The following is a 21,723-nucleotide window of genomic DNA, read 5'->3' as shown; positions in this document are numbered from 1 at the left end:
TTCCTGCCCTCATAAACTCATCATATTCTTCCAATTTATTGACAATTTCGGCAAAGGAACACCCAGTCATTTGAAAAATTTTCTCAAAATAGGGCGGGTCATGAGATTTAATGAACGTACAAACGATATCATCTTCAGTCATGGGAGGCTCGACTTTGGCGGCCAATTTCCTCCATCTCTTCGCATACGTCTTGTGGTCCTCCAATGATTTTCTCTTAGTCCCCTCCAATGTGGTTCTCGTTGGAGCGAGCTCGCAATTGTATTCATACTGCCTCACAAAAGCGGTTGATAGATCCATCCAAGACGTCATATCCCCAGGTTTCAAATTTGAATACCAATCCAACGCGTCACCTTCCAGACTTTTTGGGAATAGCCTTAAAGGTAGATTTTCATCATTTATTGGCCTACCCAACTTGTTAGCAAACAGTCGGAGGTGTGTTTTGGGATTACCTGTCCCATCATACTTGTTAAATTTCGGGGTTTTGAACCCCATAGGCAATTGCACATTAGGAAAGAGACAAAACTCATCATAATCCAGCACCCCTTACTTATTTAACCCCTGACTTTTCCTCATAAATTCATCAAAACGGTCCAGGCGCTTGAGCAACTTCGTATCAACAGAAGCGGAAGATTCTCCTATTTCTGGTTTAGCTTGGACAGCAGGGTCTGGTAGTAGGGGCTCTGCAACGGTAGGATAAAAAATATACTGCTCAGGAAGTATATTCGAAGTGACTTGAGGTGGTGGAATTTGCGTGTGAGTAGGAAGAAATGAAGGATTAGGGAGGTAGGTGTATGGCAAATTTGTGGTGGTATAGGTGAAAGTTTCTTCGGGTGAAATAGAAAAAGATGGAGTAACAGTAGTTTGAATCGGAGGTATGACAAATGATTTTTGCTCAAGTTGTCTGACAGATACGGGTTCGGGCTGAACTCCGCTACTGATAAGCTCATCAATCAATTTCCTTTGGGCCGCTATTTCGGAAGTCATCTCACCAAACTTAGTAAGCATCTCGGTTAGCTGAACCCCTAAACTCGTAGTCTCAGGTTGAGTTGCAGTAGCAGACCTATCCAACGGCTCCGGTTGTGAACTCATGTTTACACGACTCCTCTGGGCTTGACTACGGGATCGTGTTATGATGGGGTTTCGACGAGAAACTATGTTTAAATATTACCTGAAAATTTTGAAAGGAATCGCCTTTAAATTTAATCCTTGCTTAGCTTTTCCAATAAAAATACAAAGAAAAAGAAAAAGATAAGAGTTAGTAAACATCCAAAAAAAATTCGAATGCATGTCCTATGGGGGGAACCCCTTTTGTACCAAGGGTAGGCCTAACATGAAAATGCAATCCTCTAGGGTAGGCACTATACCATACCTAAGGGGTCCGATCAACTTATTGACATTTGATTAGAAAGTAATTTGAAAATTTTGGACCAATTGAACAGCGGGAGATCTCCAACAAAATGAGGACAGATCCGAATGACTGATTGGTTTTGATTGGCACAAGAATTTATACAAATTAATTTAACTTTGACAAGCTTGTTATTGAAGAAATTTGAAATTTCCTAACACAGATCAAAACGCTAATTCATCCAAATCAAATAAATGCAATGGACGATTTTCTTAAAAACAACTAGGTTTCTCAATTTGAAATTTGACATTAAAACCCTAATTAGTCGACTGGGTTGGATGAAATTGATGATTTATTTAAAAATTGATCGGATCACCTTAAAAAGGGTAAAATGATCAAATGCATTGAATGAAATTTGATTATTTATTCAAAATTGAATGGATAACCCTAAAAATGAATTAAACTAATCAAATGAATTGAATGAAATAAATTGATCAAATAGATCGAGTGAAATGATGATTTATTCAAAATTGATCGAATTGCCCTAAAACTAGGCAAATTGGTCAAATGGATCGGACGAAATTGATGATTTATTCAAAATCGATAAGATTGCCTTAAGAATGGGTAAACTAATCAAATGAATTGAATGAAATTAGTGATCTATTCAAAATCGATTAGATTGCCCTAAAAATGAACAAATTGATAAAATGGACTGGATGAAATTGATGAATAAAATGGTCCAATGGATTGAATGGAATTGATAGCTTATTTGAAAATCAATCTAACCACTGGTAGTTTCAAAAATTTATTGCGATGCATCAGTCTATGAGTCTTTTAAAATCAAATTTTGACCTCAATTTATTTATCGTCTCAATAGTGAGGAATTATTTGTGAATTTCTTCAACTTAATGTCCTTTACGCAAGGGATTTTTACCAACTAGGTTTAAAATGACCAAAAAGTGATTGTTAGACGCCCATATCCTAATGTGCAAAAATTGCTTTGCCGTCTTTGAAAAGATCGGATCCTACCTTATCTTGTACACTACCCCTTTGGATGGTACAGGAAATACAAACGTGCAAGCCTCATTGGATTGTATATCCGAGACACAGGGCGGTTTGTTCCTAACAAGGGATTCCCTAAACGGCGTTCCCTTCTAAGATGGATGCATGATGCCAGTTTATCAAAGCGACTAAATATGCAGTACATAAGTGAAACATTACCTAAATGAACTCTTTTTGTATGTCGTGGTGAGTCTAAAATGAAATGTATTCATGCTACAAATGCGAAGCATTGAATTTAAATGTGTCACATCAAATAGGGTAAGCTCCTAGAGAGTACCATGCCAGGACTCTAATTGTCTAGGGCTTATGAATGCAATGGATACAAAATAAAAAAAAAGGTTAGTTCAATCAGATAAATACACATAACATATTGTAGCAAAACAATACAAAGAGATAAAGCAATAAAAGAAAAAAGATAAAGCAATAAAAGGAAAAGAGGGATTGGATCCCTCCCCTCGTGAATAGTGTTCCTAATTTAAGGTAAGGTCGACTCTACCTTAGGCAATTTTAATATGGATGCATGAGATTTGGCTCACTAATGCATTTAGACTTGATAAGGTTTCGGCTCCCAAACATTCAGACCTAAAGGCGAAGGGTCATCACTCCCAGGGCCTTCGGTCGGTGGCTCGAGTGATCCCTTAGGCATCGTTATGGGCGCAGTGCACACCATCCGCATATCTAAGGCAATCGATTCTAATCCTACAGGGAGATGGGGGATGGCGCCCACGACAAAGAAAAAAATAGGGTAAAAATTATGCATGCACGTATGAAGTGATTTTCCTTTTGAAGGGAGGGATTATAATACCATCACAATGCGGTCGACGGTTCTAGGGTGACTACCCTCCACCCAACAATGCAAGCGCGATACAAATAAATCATTCATTCATTACATACATAGTGCGCGAGGAGTGATTACACGCTTGATAGATGCAAAAACCCTAATAAAGAGAAAAAAGGGAAAAAGAAGAATGCAACCTACTACTCCAAATGTGATATATGAGAAGGTTAAAAGAAGAAAAGATGGACTAAATCGAATGCTTGGACCCTCTAAGTCCCCAGTGGAGTCGCCAACTGTCGCGCCCCATTTTTTTAAGAAGAAAAAATAAAAGACAAGTTTAGAAAAATGGCTTTTGATTCAATTTTTGATTGGAAAATGAATTTTTGATTTAAAAAGAAAATGAAAAATATGGGTCTAAATGGGACATAAAAATGCGACGATTTGATTCAAAATATAGTTTAAAAAGGATTTTTTGAATGAAAAATGGAGTCGCCACTTGGTATAGAGTTAAGGTGTACCAAGTCACCTAAAAATGAATTTTTAAAGAAAAAAATAGAAAAACCCCTTTTTAAACGACTTCAAACCTACGAAATCAGAGAAAAAGATTCGGGAGTCACATTTGAAGAAAGGGAAGGCAAGGATAAAAATCCAAGGCACCCTTTCAACCTAGCCAAGGCTAGTTGCGCGATTTAGTCAAAGATTTTCTTATTTAAATTTTAAGATTTATCACATTTGGATGTATTATATGAATGCAAACCCTAGATCTAAGAGGGTATCGGGGAGTTGAAATTTCTCTTCAAAACTCAATTGGTGTCAATCACATTAATTGTGATGCCCAATATGGACTCTTTAGAGATGTTACGAATAGTGCAAAAATATGAGACTCTAGAAAAGAAAAGGAAAATAAAAATAATTGTATAAATATATGTGACCTAAAGGAATGCATCATATCGGGTGCGGGGGACTAATATTCGTGACTCAATGTTCCCTTTAATAGAGGGAATATGAGTGTGCTAAGATTAGAAAGCCAAACTCGTCCATATCCTATAGCCAAGGGGTTTTCCTAATCTAAGCAAGCAAATGATCTAACTTAGGTCTAATGCTTATATGAAATGCAAGTCTAATGTCATGTTTCATACAAAAGGGTAAGTAATATACATATAAGGGAAAATATGGGAGAAGGGATAAACGTATAAGGAAGGATGTCATGCAAAAAATGATAAAAGACCCTAAAAAGTGAAAATATGCATGAGATGAAGTGATTTTATCACATAATCATGATCTAACGTGCGGATGGTTCCTAAGGGTCTAGCGTTGGATTAGCCCTTAACTAACGTTCTCTCACAAGCATTGGACTTGTAAGAATTCGAAGAGAATACCATGACTAGAATTAGACTAGCCACGGTAATGTATATTCCATCCACATAATCAGATATAATACTAAAGCAAATAGGCATGCAAAATACATAGTTTCACATAGCATGTAACACATAAGCATGCTTGTCTAGATGCAGAATTCTAGGGAAAGGGATTAAATACATAGGCATATAGGCACACATAAGCACATAGCATACAAGCCCTATCTATTGCAAAAAGGGAGGCCTACTACAATCTAAAAAGGGGAAGACTTAGAAAAATAAATCCTAACTATTACATTGGCTAGCTAAGACGTGTCTTCAAGAGAGGCGTCAAAACCTAGCTATTACAAATTGGGATTCAAATGCCCTCAAATGACTTGCCAATTAAAGAAGGCAAAATAAAAAGAAAGCGAAACAGGCAATTAAACATTAATAAAATGAAAAGCGAATTAAAACATGCATATTCACACAATACATGTAGGAGCACGTAGGAGAAATAAAATCAAGGAGATAGAGGTTACTTCCCTTGCAATGGTAGTGAAATGAAGGAAATATTAGTTTCAAAACAATAAAAGGGTCAAGGCACCAATTAAATAGTAAAGTATAAACAAAATATAAATTAAACCAACAAATCACCAAATCCTTCCCCATTTAAATGTAATAAAATAATGCATAATTTCGAAGAAAAGTAAATTATCAATCAATTTTCTAAAATAGAAATGACTAAGGACCCAATAGCAACATTAACCAATCATTCAAGTCCAATTAAAATATTTTAGGAACCTCAAAGGTCCATGAGCAATGAAAAGGTCAAACGATGGTTCAAATTGCAATTACTTTAGGACCTAATTACAAGAAATTAGAACATTTATTGGGCCTTTGTAGCATTAACCAAAAAACAAGGGGTTGAAATGTAATTTCTGAATCCTTTTGCATGCATGTTACGTAGAAACTTTCTTATGCAACATTCATTCGAAGCTTTCTGCAACTTCAAGCTTCCGAATGTAGATTTCATACAAAGACTTCAAACAAAAACTAACAAAGACCATCACTCAACACCATTTGACAACTAGACACCCAAACATGAACACTAAACCACTGAAGATCAAATGAAGACCAATGAAGAACCAAATGGAAGAGATGTGCAACAAGGGGAACGCAAAAACCAACTACCATTCTTTCTGCAAGATTTCTTCTTCAACCGAAGCATATCCGTGCAAAGTGACTCCAGCCAAAACTCAGATGTAACAACCTCAATCCATTACTACCATTAACCAAATACATTTACACATTTCCAAGATAGTAAAGAGGGCAGCTAGTCAAGAAAGATGCAGCAAAGGTGCTTCAAAAGAAATTCAAGAAATGCTATGGCTGCAACGAACGGGCTTGCCATGTTGCAGCCTGCAATGACTTCGCACTTGCTACGAGTTATATATGCTCAAACAGCCAAACAAACCAGCAAATCAAACAAAACCAAAACCTCATTCATTACGCAACTAACTTCAGTGTCAAAAAGAAAGGAAAAGCTACTGCAACAAGCCGATAGCTTTCAAGTTCATTGCAGCAGATTTTATACACGACTCCATACCAGAAAAATAAACTCGAATCTTCAAACACTTTTCCTACTTCACAAGCATAAAACTCTTTGAATTAAACATACAAACAAAAAAAAAATCAGAACTAGGCATGCAAGAATGGAGAACAAGCTTTCTGCAACTGTATAATCATCGTGCGAAGATCCATTCACACACCAGACTTTGTCTCCAATTTTCGGTTCAAGCATATAAGATTATGCAGCCTCCTAACGAGATTACCCAAACGTCATGCTCTAATTTCAAGCAAACAAAATTATAGCAAATCGACATTTATATGCACACAAAAACCTTCTGCAGCCATTTCATTCAGCCTAGATCTACTCATGTGAAAAAAACTCAGACAAGCCCCCACAGTAGACAAATTCCCACTATAATGATTTCAGCCCGTCTATAATCGCATTACCCACATAACATTGCCCAATTCCAGAAATTCTAACCATGTTTCTAACTACAGAAATGCAGGAAAAAAAAACTTGCAGCAAACAGGAACTAGATTCATTGAAGTTACTGCCTTTTTAACCAAAACATCTAATCATTGAACCTCCATTTACCCTAAAGCTTTTAAATACACGTGAATCTCTCAAAAGCATCAGAACGCACAGAAAGATGAATTAACAGATGCATGTACAAGGAAGGAACAAAAACAGGTGTGATGAATTCAAGCCTTCACAAAACAAAACTGGATTTACCTCAGGAGAAACACGCTGTTTCTGGAAACGAAGATCCACGAAATGCTTTTTTTACTCTGATGAAGTAGCTCCTCCTTTCCAGCTCTCGGTTATTCTCTGTTTCTTTCCTCTAAACCCTCACGGCTGAAACACTTTCTTCCTATTTGCCCAAAACCCGTAACTTTCCTTGCCCTTTACACAGTCGAAACCATTTCTTACTTTTCTCAACTCTTTCTCGTTCTTTTCTCTCGATTTTTTCAATCTCCGCCGCCCTCTTTTTTCAGCTCTCTTTCCGTTGCTCTCTCCTTCGCTCTCTCTCTCGCTCTCTCTTAGTTTTCTCGCTTCCTTTCTTGCTTTCTATCTTTCGGCCGTCAGCCCCTCTATCCTCTCAACCCCCAGCCGTCACTCCTCTCTTGTTTCATCCGCCCCCCTTTAGCCGTCATTCGATCCTTTTTATATGGAGTACCAATTCTCAACCCTCACCTCAAAGGTCCCGATGAGAGTTGGGATTTGCTCACTGTTTTAGAGCCACCCGATAGTCTTGTTCCAGAAGGTCCTTGAAAAGAATCCAAGGAAATGAGGTGGCTGGAAATTTTTTTTTGGGAGAAAAACCAGAAAATGAATAGAAAATGGCGGTGAAAAATAGTGCCACAATGCCTCTGTATTTCTGTCGCCTGCATGGCCCCTTTTTTTTTTAACAAATAAATACCAAACTTGCATAAATCAAATCTAAAAAATGTAAAGCATATTTTTTGTGAACAATTTCTTTTCCAATAAAATTTCAATGCTAAAAAATGTCTAAAAATAAAATTTAAGAAACCAATGAGCAAAAAGAGATAATAATAATAAATAAAGCTAAATTAAAAGATTTAATAGCTAAAATACTAAAAAGTCTAAAATAAAATCATAAGATTAATAAAATAAAAAATAGACAATAATTATCAATAAAATAAAATAAATTAAAATTTTGGTGTCTACAGGACTGGCGTTTGAAATATTTATTTCTTTTTGAGTTTAATTTTTTTTGGATATTTTTACTAGTTTATGCCCCATTCTTCTCGCATAGGTGAATTGATATACGATTTTAAGGTTGAGAAGGTTGCGCTAGGTGAGGGCGAAGACCAGGAGACGAAAAGAAAGACAATCATCTACTGCAAACGAGTCAGTAGATGACGAATATAGTATGGCAAACACCCAAACACCAAGGGAGTCAACTGCCCCAGAGTTGACTCACCAGTCCTTGTGCATCACATTCCCCACTTTGGCTGAGAATACCGTCTTCGAGCTAAAGTCGGGGTTGATTCATCTCCTACCCTCGTTCTATGGTCTCTCTGGTGAAGAACCCCACAAACACGTCAAGAAATTCGATTTGCTCTAATATAAAATCTCTTGGGGTCACTGAAGAGCAAATTAGATTGAGAGCTTTCCCTTTCTCTTTCAAGGATGCAGCTAAAGTTGGCTATACTACCTACCTGCAGGTAGTATTACCACATGGGCACAGTTGAAAAAGAAGCGTTTAGAAAAATTCTTCCCTGTATCCGGGGCTGCAAGTTTGAGGAATGAGATATGCAGCATTAAGCAATATCTCGGGGGTTCTTGTATGACTACTGAGAAATGTTCAATAAGTTGTGCACTAGATACCCGCAACATTAAATTAGTGAACAACTGCTGATCCAATATTTTTATAAAGGGCTCCAGTCTACAGACAGGAGTATCATTGACGCTGCGAGTGGAGGAGCACCGGCAAACAAGACACCGAAGGGAGCATGAGAACTTATCGAAGCCATGGGAAAAAACTCTCAGCAATTTGGCTTCTGCGAGAGCAACCCCACCTGTAGAGTCAACGAGGTAGAGAATCCATCCATACAGCAGCAACTGTCAGAGTTGACGTCGGTTGTTAGGCAATTAGCCATGGGGAGTACACAACGAGCGAAAGTATGTGGAATTTGTGCAAACATAGAGCACTGTATGGACACATGTCCCCTTTTGCAAGAGAATGGAGCGAAATAGGTAAACATGGCCGGAGGCGTGCTTGCACCCCGCAGGCAGTATGACCCGTATTCCAACACGTACAACCCCGGTTGGAGAGACCATCCCAATTTCAACTATGGGAACAGGCCACAAAATTCATTCTCAAATCGTCCACCAGGGTTTCAGCAACCATGACAACCAAAGCCTCAACCTCCCTTCTCCAACTCAGGAAGCTCTTTGGAGGATATTGTCAAGAGTCTGGCCACGACTACCACTCAGATCCAGCAAGAGACTAGACAGCTCCAACAGGAGACCAAATCATTGACCACGAATATGACTCAGCTCCAGCAAGAAACTAGAGCCTTAATCATGAGCACTACTCAATTCCAGCAGGACACCAGAGTAGGCATGAAAGATATGGAGACTCGAATAAACTAAATGGCAACTGCCATCAATTGCCTGGAGTCTCACGTTTATGAAAAATTGTCATTGCAATCCGAGGTAAATTCCAAGAATGTAAGTGCCATGACACTGAGGAGTGGCAAGGAACTGGAGGGATCTAAAGTGAAAAATTCGAAAAGCAAAAGTGAGGAGGAGATAGAAATGAAAATTAAAGAGAAAGGACGTATTCGCGAGAATCCTAAGGTAACATTCACTCCCCCTATTAAATCTAACTTATCTCCTTTTCCTGACAGATTAGAAAAGATAAAGAAGGAAAAGAAGGAAAAAGAGCTTTTGAATGTGTTCCAAAAAATGGAGATCAACATCCCCTTATTGGATACAATCAAGCGATACCTAAGTACGCCAAATTTTTGAAAGATTTGTGCACCCACAAAAGGAAACTAAGGGGTGACAAAAGAATGGCGGTGGGAGAAAATATATCAGCTATACTCCAAAGGAAACTCCCACCAAAGTGTGGGGATCTAGGTATATTCACAATTCCCTGTAAAATAGGAGGTATCCCAATTAGAAAAGCGATGTTGGATTTAGGAGCGTCAATAAATGTAATATTTAAGACTATTTATGCGTCTCTTAATTTTGAGTCATTAAAAGGTACAGGCATTATAATCCAATTAGCAGACCGTACCAATGCCTATTCAAAGGGGTTAGTTGAGGATGTCTTGGTACAGGTCAATGAGTTAGTTTTCCTAGCAGATTTTTATGTCCTAGATATGGGGGATGAAAGGTCATTAAATTCGTCGTCGATTTTGTTAGGTAGACCTTTTTTAAACACTACTAGGACAAAAATAGATGTGAATGAGGGTGCTTTGTTAATGGAATTTGATGATAAAATTGTAAATTTTAATGTTTTTGATGCGATGAAATACCCTGAGAAATCTAACTCTGTTTTTGTTTTGAGTGTTATTGAGTCTCTTGTACAGGAAACATTTGAATTGGATGGGAAGAACGCATTGGAAGTGGCTTTGGTAAAGCACATTGAGTTGGGGGCAACTCTCAGTATGGAAATAAGTGATGAACTGTATCGTGGGGTTGAAGCACTACACTCACTTCCATTAATTTCCTCAAGGTATGAGATCTCTTCTGTATTTGTACCTGAAATTCAGACGAAATTGTTGCCTTCCATTGTGCAGGTATCTGAGTTGGAGTTTAAACCCCTCCCAAAGCACTTAAAATATGCATTTCTTGAGGACAAGGAGACACTACCGGTGATAATATCTGCACACCTGTCACCGAGCCAAGAAGGCAGCCTGGTTCGTTTTCTTCGAGATTCTAAAGAGGCGATTGGGTGGTACATTGCAGACATCAAAGAAATCAACCCGTCATTATGTATGCACCGGATACGGCTTGAAGATAATGTAAAATCGGTAAGACAGGAGCAGCAGAGATTGAACCCACTAATGATGGAAGTGGCAAAGAAGGAGATACTTAAACTTCTAGAAATGGGAATCATCTTCGCCATCTCGGACAGTCCATGGGTGAGCCCAATTCAAGTGGTCTCGAAAAAAGTGGGAGTAACGGTGGAAGAGAATCAGGAAGGTGAGATGGTCCCAGTGAGAAAACCCACAAGATGGCGCCAGTGCATCGACTACCGACGACTGAATGCCGTGACGAAAAAAGATCACTTCCCCCTCTCTTTTATTGATAAGATGATATAAAGGTTGGCTGGTCGTATTTACTATTATTTTCTTGACGACTTTTCAGGGTATTTTCAGTTAGCGATAGCATCGGAAGACTAGGAGAAAACTACATTCACCTACCTATTTGGCACGTTTGCCTATCGGAGGATGCCTTTCAGCCTCTGCAATGTTCCAACAACTTTTTAGAGGTGTATAGTAAGTATATTCTCCGAATATGTAGAAAAAATTATTGAAGTGTTTATGAATGATTTTAGTGTATATGGAGATAGTTTTGAAGAATGCCTTGATAATTTAGCTTTAATTCTGAAACGATGCATAAAAAGAAATTTAGTTCTTAATTGAAAAAAATATCACTTCATGATGGAGTATGGTATTGTCTTAGAACATGTAGTGTCGGATAGGGGCATAGAGGTAAAGCGAAAGTCGATATTATTTCTGCTTTACCTTACCCCATAAGCGTACGGGAAGTGCAGTCCTTTTTGGGCCATGCAGGGTTCTACAGGATATTTATCAAAGATTTCTCCAAAATTGGAGCGCCCCTGTTCAAACTGTTACAAAAGAATGTAACATTTGATTTCATCGAGGAGTGCAGGATGGCATTTGACAAATTGAAGGAATCGTTAACCTCACCGCCCGTCATCCAACTGCTGGACTGGAGTCTCCCATTTGAAATAATGTATGACGCGGGTGACTATGCAGTGGGAACGGTGTTGGGACAAAGGATTGGTAGGGCGGCACATGCAATCTACTATGCATCGAAAGCGTTGAACGGGGAGCTCAACTTAACTACTCTACAACGGAGAAAGAATTATTAGCTGTTGTTTTTGCATTAGAAAAGTTTAGACTTTATTTATTAGGTGCAAAAATAACAGTTTTCTCTGACTATATAGTCTTAAGGTATTTGATGACAAAGAAGGACGCGAAACCAAGGCTCATCAGATGGATTCTGCTCCTTCAAGAGTTCAACTTAGAGATTAAAGATAAAAGTGATACAGAGAATTTGATTGCTGATCACTTGAGCCGCTTGCTTACACATAAGGAGAAGCAACTATTGAGAGAGACATTTCCAGAAGAGCAACTACTTGCTTTTGATTCGCCTGCACCTTGGTATGCCGACATCGTGAATTTCTTAGTAACTAACCAATTGCCTACAGGTTGGCCCAAGACTAGGAGAGACAAGTTAAAAAGTGATGTCAAATATTACATTTGGGACGACCCCTACCTGCGGAGGCAATGTTCGGACCAAGTACTAAGAAGATGTGTAAGTGCAGGTGAATTTCATTCCATTTTAAATTTTTGTCATTCGTTTGCATGTGAAGGGTATTTTGGGTATAAGTGAATAGCTCGTAAGGTACTGGAGAGTAGCTTTTATTGGCCAACCCTTTTTAAAGATGCATACTTATTTTGTAAATCTTGTGATAAGTGTCAAAGGGTGGAAAATATTTTTCGTAGGGACCAAATACTCCAAACCCCTATGTTGTTTGTTGAAATTTTTGATGTTTGGAGAATAGATTTTATGGGGCCTTTTCCCTTGTCTTTTGGTTTCGTATATATCTTACTTGCGGTTGATTATGTTTCTAAGTGGGTGGAAGCAAAAGTCACCCGTACTAATGATTCTAGAGTGGTTACAGAGTTTTCAAAGTCTAACATATTTGTCCTCTTTGGGATGCCGAGAGTTGGGTAAGTGATAGGGGCACACACTTTTGTAATAACACTGTGGCTGCTTTATTTCGAAAATATGGCATGCTCCATAAGGTATCCACACCGTATCACTCACAGACAAATGGTCAAACCGAAGTGTCAAATAGGGAGATTAAATCAATTTTGGAGAAGATGGTACGCCCGGACAGGAAGGATTGGAGCTTGAAGTTAGAAGATGCACTGTGGGAGTACCACATCACGTACAAGACGCCGATTGAGATGTCTCCGTACAGACTTATCTTCGATAAGGCTTGTCATCTTCTCGTGGAATTCGAACACAAGGCGTTCTGGGCAGTGAAGCAGTATAACATGGACCTGGAAGAAGCGGGGGTTTAAAGAAAATTGTAATTACAAGAATTGGAAGAGATTAGAAATGAAGCATACGAAAATGCCACGATTTATAAGGAGAAGAGAAAAATCTTCCATGATCAGCAAGTCTCAAGAAAATCTTTTGTAGTGTGGCAAAAAGTTCTCTTGTATCACTCGAGACTAAAACTTTTTTCCAGTAAGTTGCGTTCTCGTTGGATTGACCCCTTTGTCATTTCTAATGTGTTTCATTATGGTGCAGTGGAGATGCAAAGTTTAAAGACGGAGAAGAAATTCGTGGTGAATGACCATCATCTCAAACCTTATTATGAAGGATTCTCTGTTGAAGAAATGGAAGTTGTACACCTCAAGGATCCAATTTATCTCGTTTGAGAGTTTCGATCGTATCTAGCCAAAGACATTAAATAAAGGCATTACTTAGGAGGCAACCTAAGGTTATTTGTTTTAGTTTTCATACATTTTTTGAAGTTTTTGTTAAGTGTTGATGTCATTTAATAGTTTGTTGTTTTATGGCAGGAAATTAGCAGTTGGATGTGCCCACGCTAAGTGGTCACGTCTAAGGAAAAGAGTTGGAGGGAGATGATCAGAAGACTCTATAGCAGTTAAGCGTGCTCATGCCAGGTGGTCACGCTTAAGGGAAGAAAATCTGCGTCGACGATTAGAAAACTCTATAGTAGTTAGGCGTGTCCACGCCAGGTGGTCACGTTTAAGGATCAAAAATTTTCGACGGATGGTCAGCAGACTAGTAAGCAGTTAGGCGTGCCCACGCCTAATGCAGGGGTCCCTTGTTCGTTTTATTAAAAAAAATGAATTTTATGAAAAGATGAAATTGCCCTTACTAAAAAAAAATAGAGAGGAAGTGGATAGCACTGCGATTGACCTATTTTTTCTTTCTTTTCTTTTTCTTCCTTTTTCTTTCTTTTTCTTCTTCTTTCTTTCTTTCTTTCTTCTTCTTCCGTTTCTTTCTTGGCCGTCGCCGCAGCTCGACACGATCCGCCACCGCAACTCCCATCTTCCCTCTCACGTCACCAGCGCGCAGCGGTCAGGAGCACCGCGTGTGCCACGCCCGCCATCGCAGCGCACCAGCGCCGCCCTCTGACCACAGCACGCCACCACAGGAGCGCAACTCCCTCAGTGAGGCCCCGAGCGAGCGTGACAGTCAGCCCAGCCCGTGGCCTCGCGTCTGCGCTCCACAGCAGACCCCAGCGGCGTCCTTCTCGCTCAGCAGCAGTAGACCTAGCGGTGACCGCCCCGAGCACACGAACCCCAGGCAACCTCAGGCGTGCGACCAGCGCACCTCGCCGCGCGCCACCGTACCCACTGTTGCACCACCGTACCCACTGCTTACTTCCAAACTCCGGTGATCTCTTTCTTTAATTTTCTGTCACTATAGTGGAGGCCAGATTATTAGTTTTTGATTAGCTGAGGATAGATTATTAATTTCGTACCTGAGGCTAGATTTTTTATTTGCTAGCTGATGACAGACATTTTATGCTTAATTTGGGTGCTGCGATTTTGCCTGTGACTATTGTGGACTATTTGTTAAATTTTGGAGTTAAACCAGTGGTATTTGTGGGAAATTTTGCTATTTTCTTCTGTTTAATTAGTTTTTAGGTGTTTGTTGCTTTTTTCTCTGATTGTTGGTATTTGAGAGCTGTAGTTGGTAAATCCTACCTTGTTGGCTGCTTGTTCACATATTTTTAGCACATTTCCCCTATCCAGCAGACTAAATGACCAAACCAAAAAATAAAGGTAAGAACAAACCTTCCACCTCCACCCCACAGACTACGGTCCCCTTAGGTGGACCTATCCCAGCGATTGCTCCGGGAGGGCCCCAGACCCGCCTTGGGCGGAATAGGGAGGTTCATATCTTCTCTCCAGCCCACTTGATATATTGAATCTTAGGGATAAGGTCATGAAACATTTAGCTGACATAGGGTGGACTCGTTATGCAGCTATCATTTTACTTGCTTTTACTGAGTTAATTTGAAAATTTTATGCCACTTTTGAATTTAATGTTCCTGACGAATTCTCTGTTACTACTCCAGGGATAGTGCAGTTTAGATTAATGGGTAAAGAATTCACCTAATCTATCACTGAATTTAATTTGACCCTTGGGTTCATTGACATTTCCTACTCCCAGAATGAGGAATATATGCACAGTCTGTGTGAATACACGGAGCCATTTTTCTCTCATAACATTAGTTGTTGGAGAGAATTATCGGTTGATCGATAAAACTATGACCCCAACCAATTTAAGGCATCTTTTCTTAAGAACCTCACCTACCGTTATTTACATAAATTTATGGCTTACAGTTTCTCTGGTAGAAAGGATAGTTCAGGTACTTTGACCAAACCCGAATTCTTTTTCATTTGGTGCATGGTTGCTCATATTAAGGTCAATTTGGGTTGCTGGTTTGCTCTCCACCTCCGAACTGTATTAAGTAAGAAAAATAAGCCATTAATCTTGGGCTCATTTATCACTCAATTGGTTGTAAATCTTGGGATTTTGGACTTGAATAATCATAATTTGCATCGTGCTTGTACTATGGAACCCCTTGATTTGATTTGTATGAAAAAGATGGGATTAGTGCAATAGGTGAATGGCGTTTTCCAATTTGCTCCACCAGGGCCGATCCAGGTTCCTCCGAAGCGCAGAGCTTCCAAATCTTCCACCTCGGAGGCTGGTGGTCCTTCTACAGATGCCCCCGGACCGTCCACTTTAGCCTCCACCATCTTCCTCCGCCGATAGTCAGTCTTCAGCTCTTCGCTTCCAGCTGCACCACATAGATACTCGATTGGATCGAATGGAGCGACAAATGGCCGGAATGGCGCAAAACTTAGCTCAGTACCCCCACCACGTGGGTTTCCGCCCGCCCGTCCCTCCACAGCTTTAGTTCACTTCTGCCCTCCTCCGTGTTAAGGGAAGTATCGTTGCCTCAATACCTTTGTTTTGATCTTTCCGTGCTTACACTGAAGGCAATGTAAGGTTTAGGTGTGAGGAAGGGTTAACTATGCTTTCAGTGATGCTTTTAGTTGTTTGATTAGATTTTTCCTTGCCTTAGTAGTTCTTTGCCTTAAACAGTGATGAATGCACTTGAGATATGAGTATAAGTTGTAAGTTCATACCATGGGATGTTCTACTTTTTCTCGATAATGAATTGATTGATGAATATGCTGAACTTGACATAATTTGACCACTTGTGCAATTTTTGAGCCTAATTTTTCGTTTGTTGAGTGATTAGTGCACATGGTTTGTCATTCTAGAACTTGCTCGGTTATGCATGTCAAGACCACATTTAAATGAGTTTAATACATTAAAATGATAGGGCACCTAGGATTGAACCATTTTTGGACTTTCTTAAAAACCAACCTTTAGTTTATTTACCATTAGGGAGCCAAGTTGAGCCTTCACCCTTATTCTTCGCTTGATACCCTAGTTTTTAGTCGTAAAATCTCTTTTTAGACTTTCTTTTTGAATCTCGTGTAAAGAAGTGCTTTGATTTCATTACATAGAAATTTGGAGTATTATTTGAGAGGCATTACATATATATAAGAAAGAAAGGAAAAAAAGAAAAAAAAATGCAAGTGATCAACAAGCGAAGTTGATTTCTATGGTGTTGGTACTTACTGGAAAAAAAGAAAAGAGAAAAAAAAAAGGGGAGAAAGAGAGAAAAAGAGAGGAGAAATAGATGAATGAAAATATGAGAAAGAAAAGAAGCCAAAGGTTGTGACGAGTGCCAACTTTTACTTCACTTGTTGGACTGTTGAGATGTCTTGAAGTTTCAAATGTGCACGAATCTGTGTAATGAATTCCTGAGCATTTTCTTTACATTTTTACACCCTTCGAATCCTGTTTTATCCTACCTTCTCACCCCAGTCCCATTACAACCTTGCAAAGTCCCTTGATTGTTGCATTTAAATTCATAAGTAAGTGGTGGCGATATGATATATGAGCAAACTTAAGGTAGTGTCATTCTATCGTGTTGATTTGAAAGCCATCTTATATACATATCCTATACACTTTGGAGTGAATGAGTGCACTTTAAACTGCGAGAATTGTTGATTTGGTATATTCTGATTTCGATAAGGTTATTGGGGAATTTGGAATGCCATTCTTGGTATGAACTGCTGTGAATTGCTTGGTATTTTGATTACACTTCTGAGTTAATTATGCTTGAAGGCAAGCATAGTTTAGGTGTGGGGGAGATTGATAGGGTGTATTTTAGTGGGATATTTTGGGCATTATTGCACAATTGTTTGACTAAATATTTCATTAATTGGGTGGATTCTACTCAAATATGGTTTTGGTGCTAATTGCAGGAATTGATACTAAAAAGTGCTTAAAATCAAAATTTAGAGAATTCGTCGCATGTGGGGCACTGCAAGCAGTGGGATCCGCTTGAGAAGCTGAAGAAATTAAATTGTAATAGACTTTATTTTATTTTATTTAGGGAGTCTTGTTTATTTTGAATGCCAATTCCGATAAGAGGAAATCTTTTCCTTGGATTTTGGGGCTACCAAAATTAAAGAGAGGAAGTATTAGACTCCCAAGGGACTGCTTGTTTGAGGGAGAATTTTATTTTGGCTGAGATTTGGCCCGTTCTTTCTTTTGGAAGTTTTGGTTGGCCGTGGCTTTGATAAGCAACCAGGAGACAAAAATGCCATCATTGTTGACCTTGTGATTGTTTTTCTTATTTTGTTGACCCAATTGAGAAATCAAGCAAAAAACCACTCTCGTATGTCTTTGTAAGCAATTAGGGAGAAAAGGCAACAAAGACCAGCCGCCATTGTTGACTTGTAGTTAATGCTCTTCACCTTTGTTCGACACAATTGAAGGGAGCAATCTGACTCCATGTACGTTTGGGCCTTTAGAGACCACTGAAAGTAATCAAATTCCTTGTTCTTGTCTTCAGTTGCTGACCGAAATTGAAAGGTCCAATTCGGAAACCTTTCCCAATTCTCCACGCGTGATTTGTCCTCCATTAATGGAGGGCTAATTCTCTAATTCTAGTCAAGGGGGCAACTGAGGAATTGGTTCGGCAATTACTGTGAGATCTAAACCATTTTTAATTATTTCTTTCATTTATTGGTATTTATATGTTTCCTGCTTTTAATTGTTATAGCTCGTATGTATAATTGATTAGTGCGCAATAATTAATTATTCATATAGGATATTTTGCTAATTAGGAGTAATTGAATCCGTAATTGTTCTAATATCCCTATCTAAGTAGCAATTGGCGTAATTGGATTTATGTCAGGGAAACGTATGATCTAATTTAAACAAACCCTCGTAGCGTGTTTGTTGGTTAGAATTGAGCCTTTCTAATTATTAATGCAATCTAGAAATTAAATCCTACGGTCGTACCTAGGGTTGTTTTTGGATTAGAGAAATAGTTAACGGTCTTACCTTGACTATCGAGAAATTAAAGATAGGCTGGTTGTTTATCGCGTGTATGATAACTATAACCAATCTATTAATAAATGTTGAAATTATTTTTGCATTAATGATCAGTGCATGAACCATTTCTGAAGTGTACCCTTGGCTAGAGCTCTCTTAATTATTTTTTTTAATTAATTATTTTCTGCAGTTAAATTATTTAGTTAGCTTTTAATTCTAAAACCCCCTATTTGTTTTGACTTGAAAGGAAATAAATTTCTCTCCAGCCCCTGAGGAGACGACCCTGCTTGCCACTGTCTACTAGTTAGTGAATATAGTCAGATAATTAATTCGGATATATCAGATTAAGTAAACTCTTCGGGAACAGGGTGAATCAAGTAACCTATTGCACACATAGAGTCCCTGCTCTAGTACCTAAAATTGATTATCGGCTACTTTTGGTGGTAGTTAGATTTTATTTATTATTATTGCACAGGTTCGACACCTATCAGGATCATAAGAAGAGATATTTTCTAAAAATCTAAGCCTTCACTTTTTTTTAGGGCCCATACCTTCCATCCCTATTTTACGTGTCAAAGAAGATACCCAAAGAACTAAAGAAGAAAATAGATCCAATTGTTTATATTTAATTAAAAAAATGTCAATCTTGTTTGTGCTTTACAATTACCTTTAAATGTTCCATTTCATTAGTCATATTTATAAATAGATCATGATTCTAGATTTTAAAAATGAATAAAATACTAAGACTTATCCATATGGAATGAATTCTCCTTAAAGAAACTATTTCTCATTATTTTCAAAAAAAAAGCCCGTCTTTAGTATGAAGTTTTAATATGTAAAAATATAATTTTTATTACTTGAAGAAACTTGAAGAAAAAGAAATATCTTTTTAAACTATAGTAGTTCCAAAAGTAATCTTTTGTTGCTTTATAGATTTCATACCCGAAGAAATGTATAATATTATCATGTATGTATTGCCTATTGTGCATCTAAATATTTTATGGCTACAAAGTAAATAAAAGTGTTTATATAAAAAGAAAATCTTATAACATAAAGTATTATCTAGGTGTTTATGGTATTTATCCTAAAAACTAAAAGGAGGAGTTATGTTTATGAATATTGATTTTCTTTTTTCTGTATAATATCTGACTAGGTTGGAACTTATGAAAATTTTGGTTATGAGAAATATGGGTATTGTTTAAGTTTCAACTGTGATAGAGATTGGTGTTCACAAATTCATTTCCTTATTTCATCTTTTCTGGCTTGTTCCACCACTCTGCCTTCTCATCAACTAATACTTTCAAAATCTTCGTTTGAATTCCCTACTAGGGCTAATTGCTTTCTTTTTCTCAAGTTTTTTTTTTTCAAAATTGACATTAAAAGAGATCTCAATTGCATTTTTTTTACCCTCCTACCTCTGCCTATACCCTTTTCACCCCCAATTGTCAAGTACAAGATTCAAACCTTAAATTTGATTGTGGGGAAGTCTCTAAGCGTCCTCCCCTAACTACTGAGCATTTTTCTCAAGTTATAATTATTCATTTTTTTTAGCAAGACATAATCGGATGACGTTCTTTATAACTTTGATTTAAGATTTCATTTCTATTAGTTTGATATCATGATCTTTTTTATTTTTTTGTAGCAACTTTTTCTCAAGATTGCATGTTGTGTGGTTAGTTAATTGTGTATGCATATGCAATTCTTATGTTGCTATCATGTCACTTTTTAGTTTTGGGTATTATTGATTTGGATATAGTGTATTGAAATTGTTTTATATATAGTCGTGATTGGTAAGTTCACTTAAATAATAGCTTGTATGTTTTGTATTTGCGGATCTCCTATTTGATTTTGAGTTTTAATATAGTTTTGAGATATATAAATAACTTTCATTGTTTATTTGATCAAGTTAATTGTTTCATGTTTTACAATCATAGTCCTCTTCTTAGATGTCGAAAATAATTATTTTAAATGAAGTTTTTAGGGTGATGCATATGGCATGTTCATGAAATTCTATTGTTTGATTTTATGTTTATCCTTATCAACCGTTTATTTGTATACGCTTGTAGAAGCATGTGCTTTTATTCTCCTTATCAGCATCCCCCAATTGTAAAAAAATAAAGTAGTCATGAGTGTAGTTGAGAACATAAATACTAAAGTAATTTAGGTGTGTATTAAAGAACTCAGGTGATCGATGAGTAAAAAATTTTTGGCAATATAATATCTAAATATTCAATTTTCTTTCATTGCTTCTTATAGAATATTGTATCCTAAATAGTAAATTTTCATTATTTCTCACAAGATGATTTTTGAGCAAATACCAATTTTTGGGAAAATAATATTAAGGAGAAGAACGATGTTGAGATGGAGTCTATTTTGACATTTAAGTGAGAAGGAGAGCCAGCAATTACTATGAGTTGTTTCACTTTGAATTCGTGTTCAAACGACTTTGAAGTGTTACAACAAATTCACAGTCTATATTTGCTGCCCATGTATTATTTTATGATTTGAAAAGAACCTCTGCCTTAAATTGAGTTTTGAGTACTGAAATTATTAGTTGTTGAATATGATCACATGTTTTTGTTGATTATGATCATGTGTATATATTTGTAAAAGATAAGAACATTTATACTTTTAACTTATACAATATAATTATCTAATATGGATTTTCTCTTCTTTATATTTGGATTTCATTATTAACATCTAGAATTTGGGCATCGGCGATGTCAAAAACAGCACGTATATAATAAATATGATAAAAATTACTATGTTTGACACTTAAAATTAGATTTATTCATACCAATTTCCTTTTATTTGCGACATTAATTAAAGGATCTCCTTCCTTATATGTGAGGTTTACTTTCTTTGTTATTATTATTAATACGGTAAATGTGATAAGAAAGGATTTAAGCATATTGACATGGGAGGATAATCTTGTCATATCGTAAAAGGATAACAATTACTCTGGTATTAACACTAGTCAATGTATTAAATCTTAAATATGGAGAAACTTCCAGGTGTCATCCTATAGATTCTTAGATGAAAATTCTTCATTGGATATGAGAAGAAATTAGTCAAATTTTGAGACAAAACTGATACAAATTCAAGAAAAATATGATCATGTTTTGTAGTCATAATATGAACAACTAGTTTTGTATTTTCTTGTTTTGACTTTGTTAATACCAAAGATTTACTCCTAGGGTTTTGAAGCCAAAATATTTTTCTTAGTTTATTAACTTCTTTTTAGTAAGAGCTAACAATCATCTTTGTATAATATATGATTTCTTATTTTTAATTGTAACAATTGAAATCGACAATATTGAATTGCATATTGAGCTAGTCACCTTGGAGCACTTAGATGTGTGCTAATTTAAATCATTGATAATTACTGGGTTAAAAATAAAAAAACCCCCTATAGCA

The 21,723-nt window shown here is 37.3% G+C and overlaps 1 protein-coding gene across 1 annotated transcript; it reads left to right on the top strand.

Moving 5' to 3' along the window:
• Positions 1 to 9,216: 9,216 nt before the first annotated feature.
• LOC113724481 (uncharacterized) lies at positions 9,217 to 12,914 on the top strand. The gene is made up of 5 exons (XM_072077083.1): positions 9,217 to 9,423; positions 9,474 to 10,776; positions 11,370 to 11,603; positions 11,735 to 12,123; positions 12,657 to 12,914. Exons 1-5 carry the CDS (start codon positions 9,217 to 9,219, stop codon positions 12,912 to 12,914), a joined length of 2,391 nt encoding a protein of 796 aa, XP_071933184.1.
• Positions 12,915 to 21,723: the final 8,809 nt, after the last annotated feature.

The sequence above is a fragment of the Coffea arabica genome, chromosome 2c (genome assembly GCF_036785885.1).
Source record: "Coffea arabica cultivar ET-39 chromosome 2c, Coffea Arabica ET-39 HiFi, whole genome shotgun sequence".
Classification (NCBI taxonomy): Eukaryota; Viridiplantae; Streptophyta; class Magnoliopsida; order Gentianales; family Rubiaceae; genus Coffea; species Coffea arabica.
This window is presented reverse-complemented; position numbering and strand designations above follow the sequence as displayed.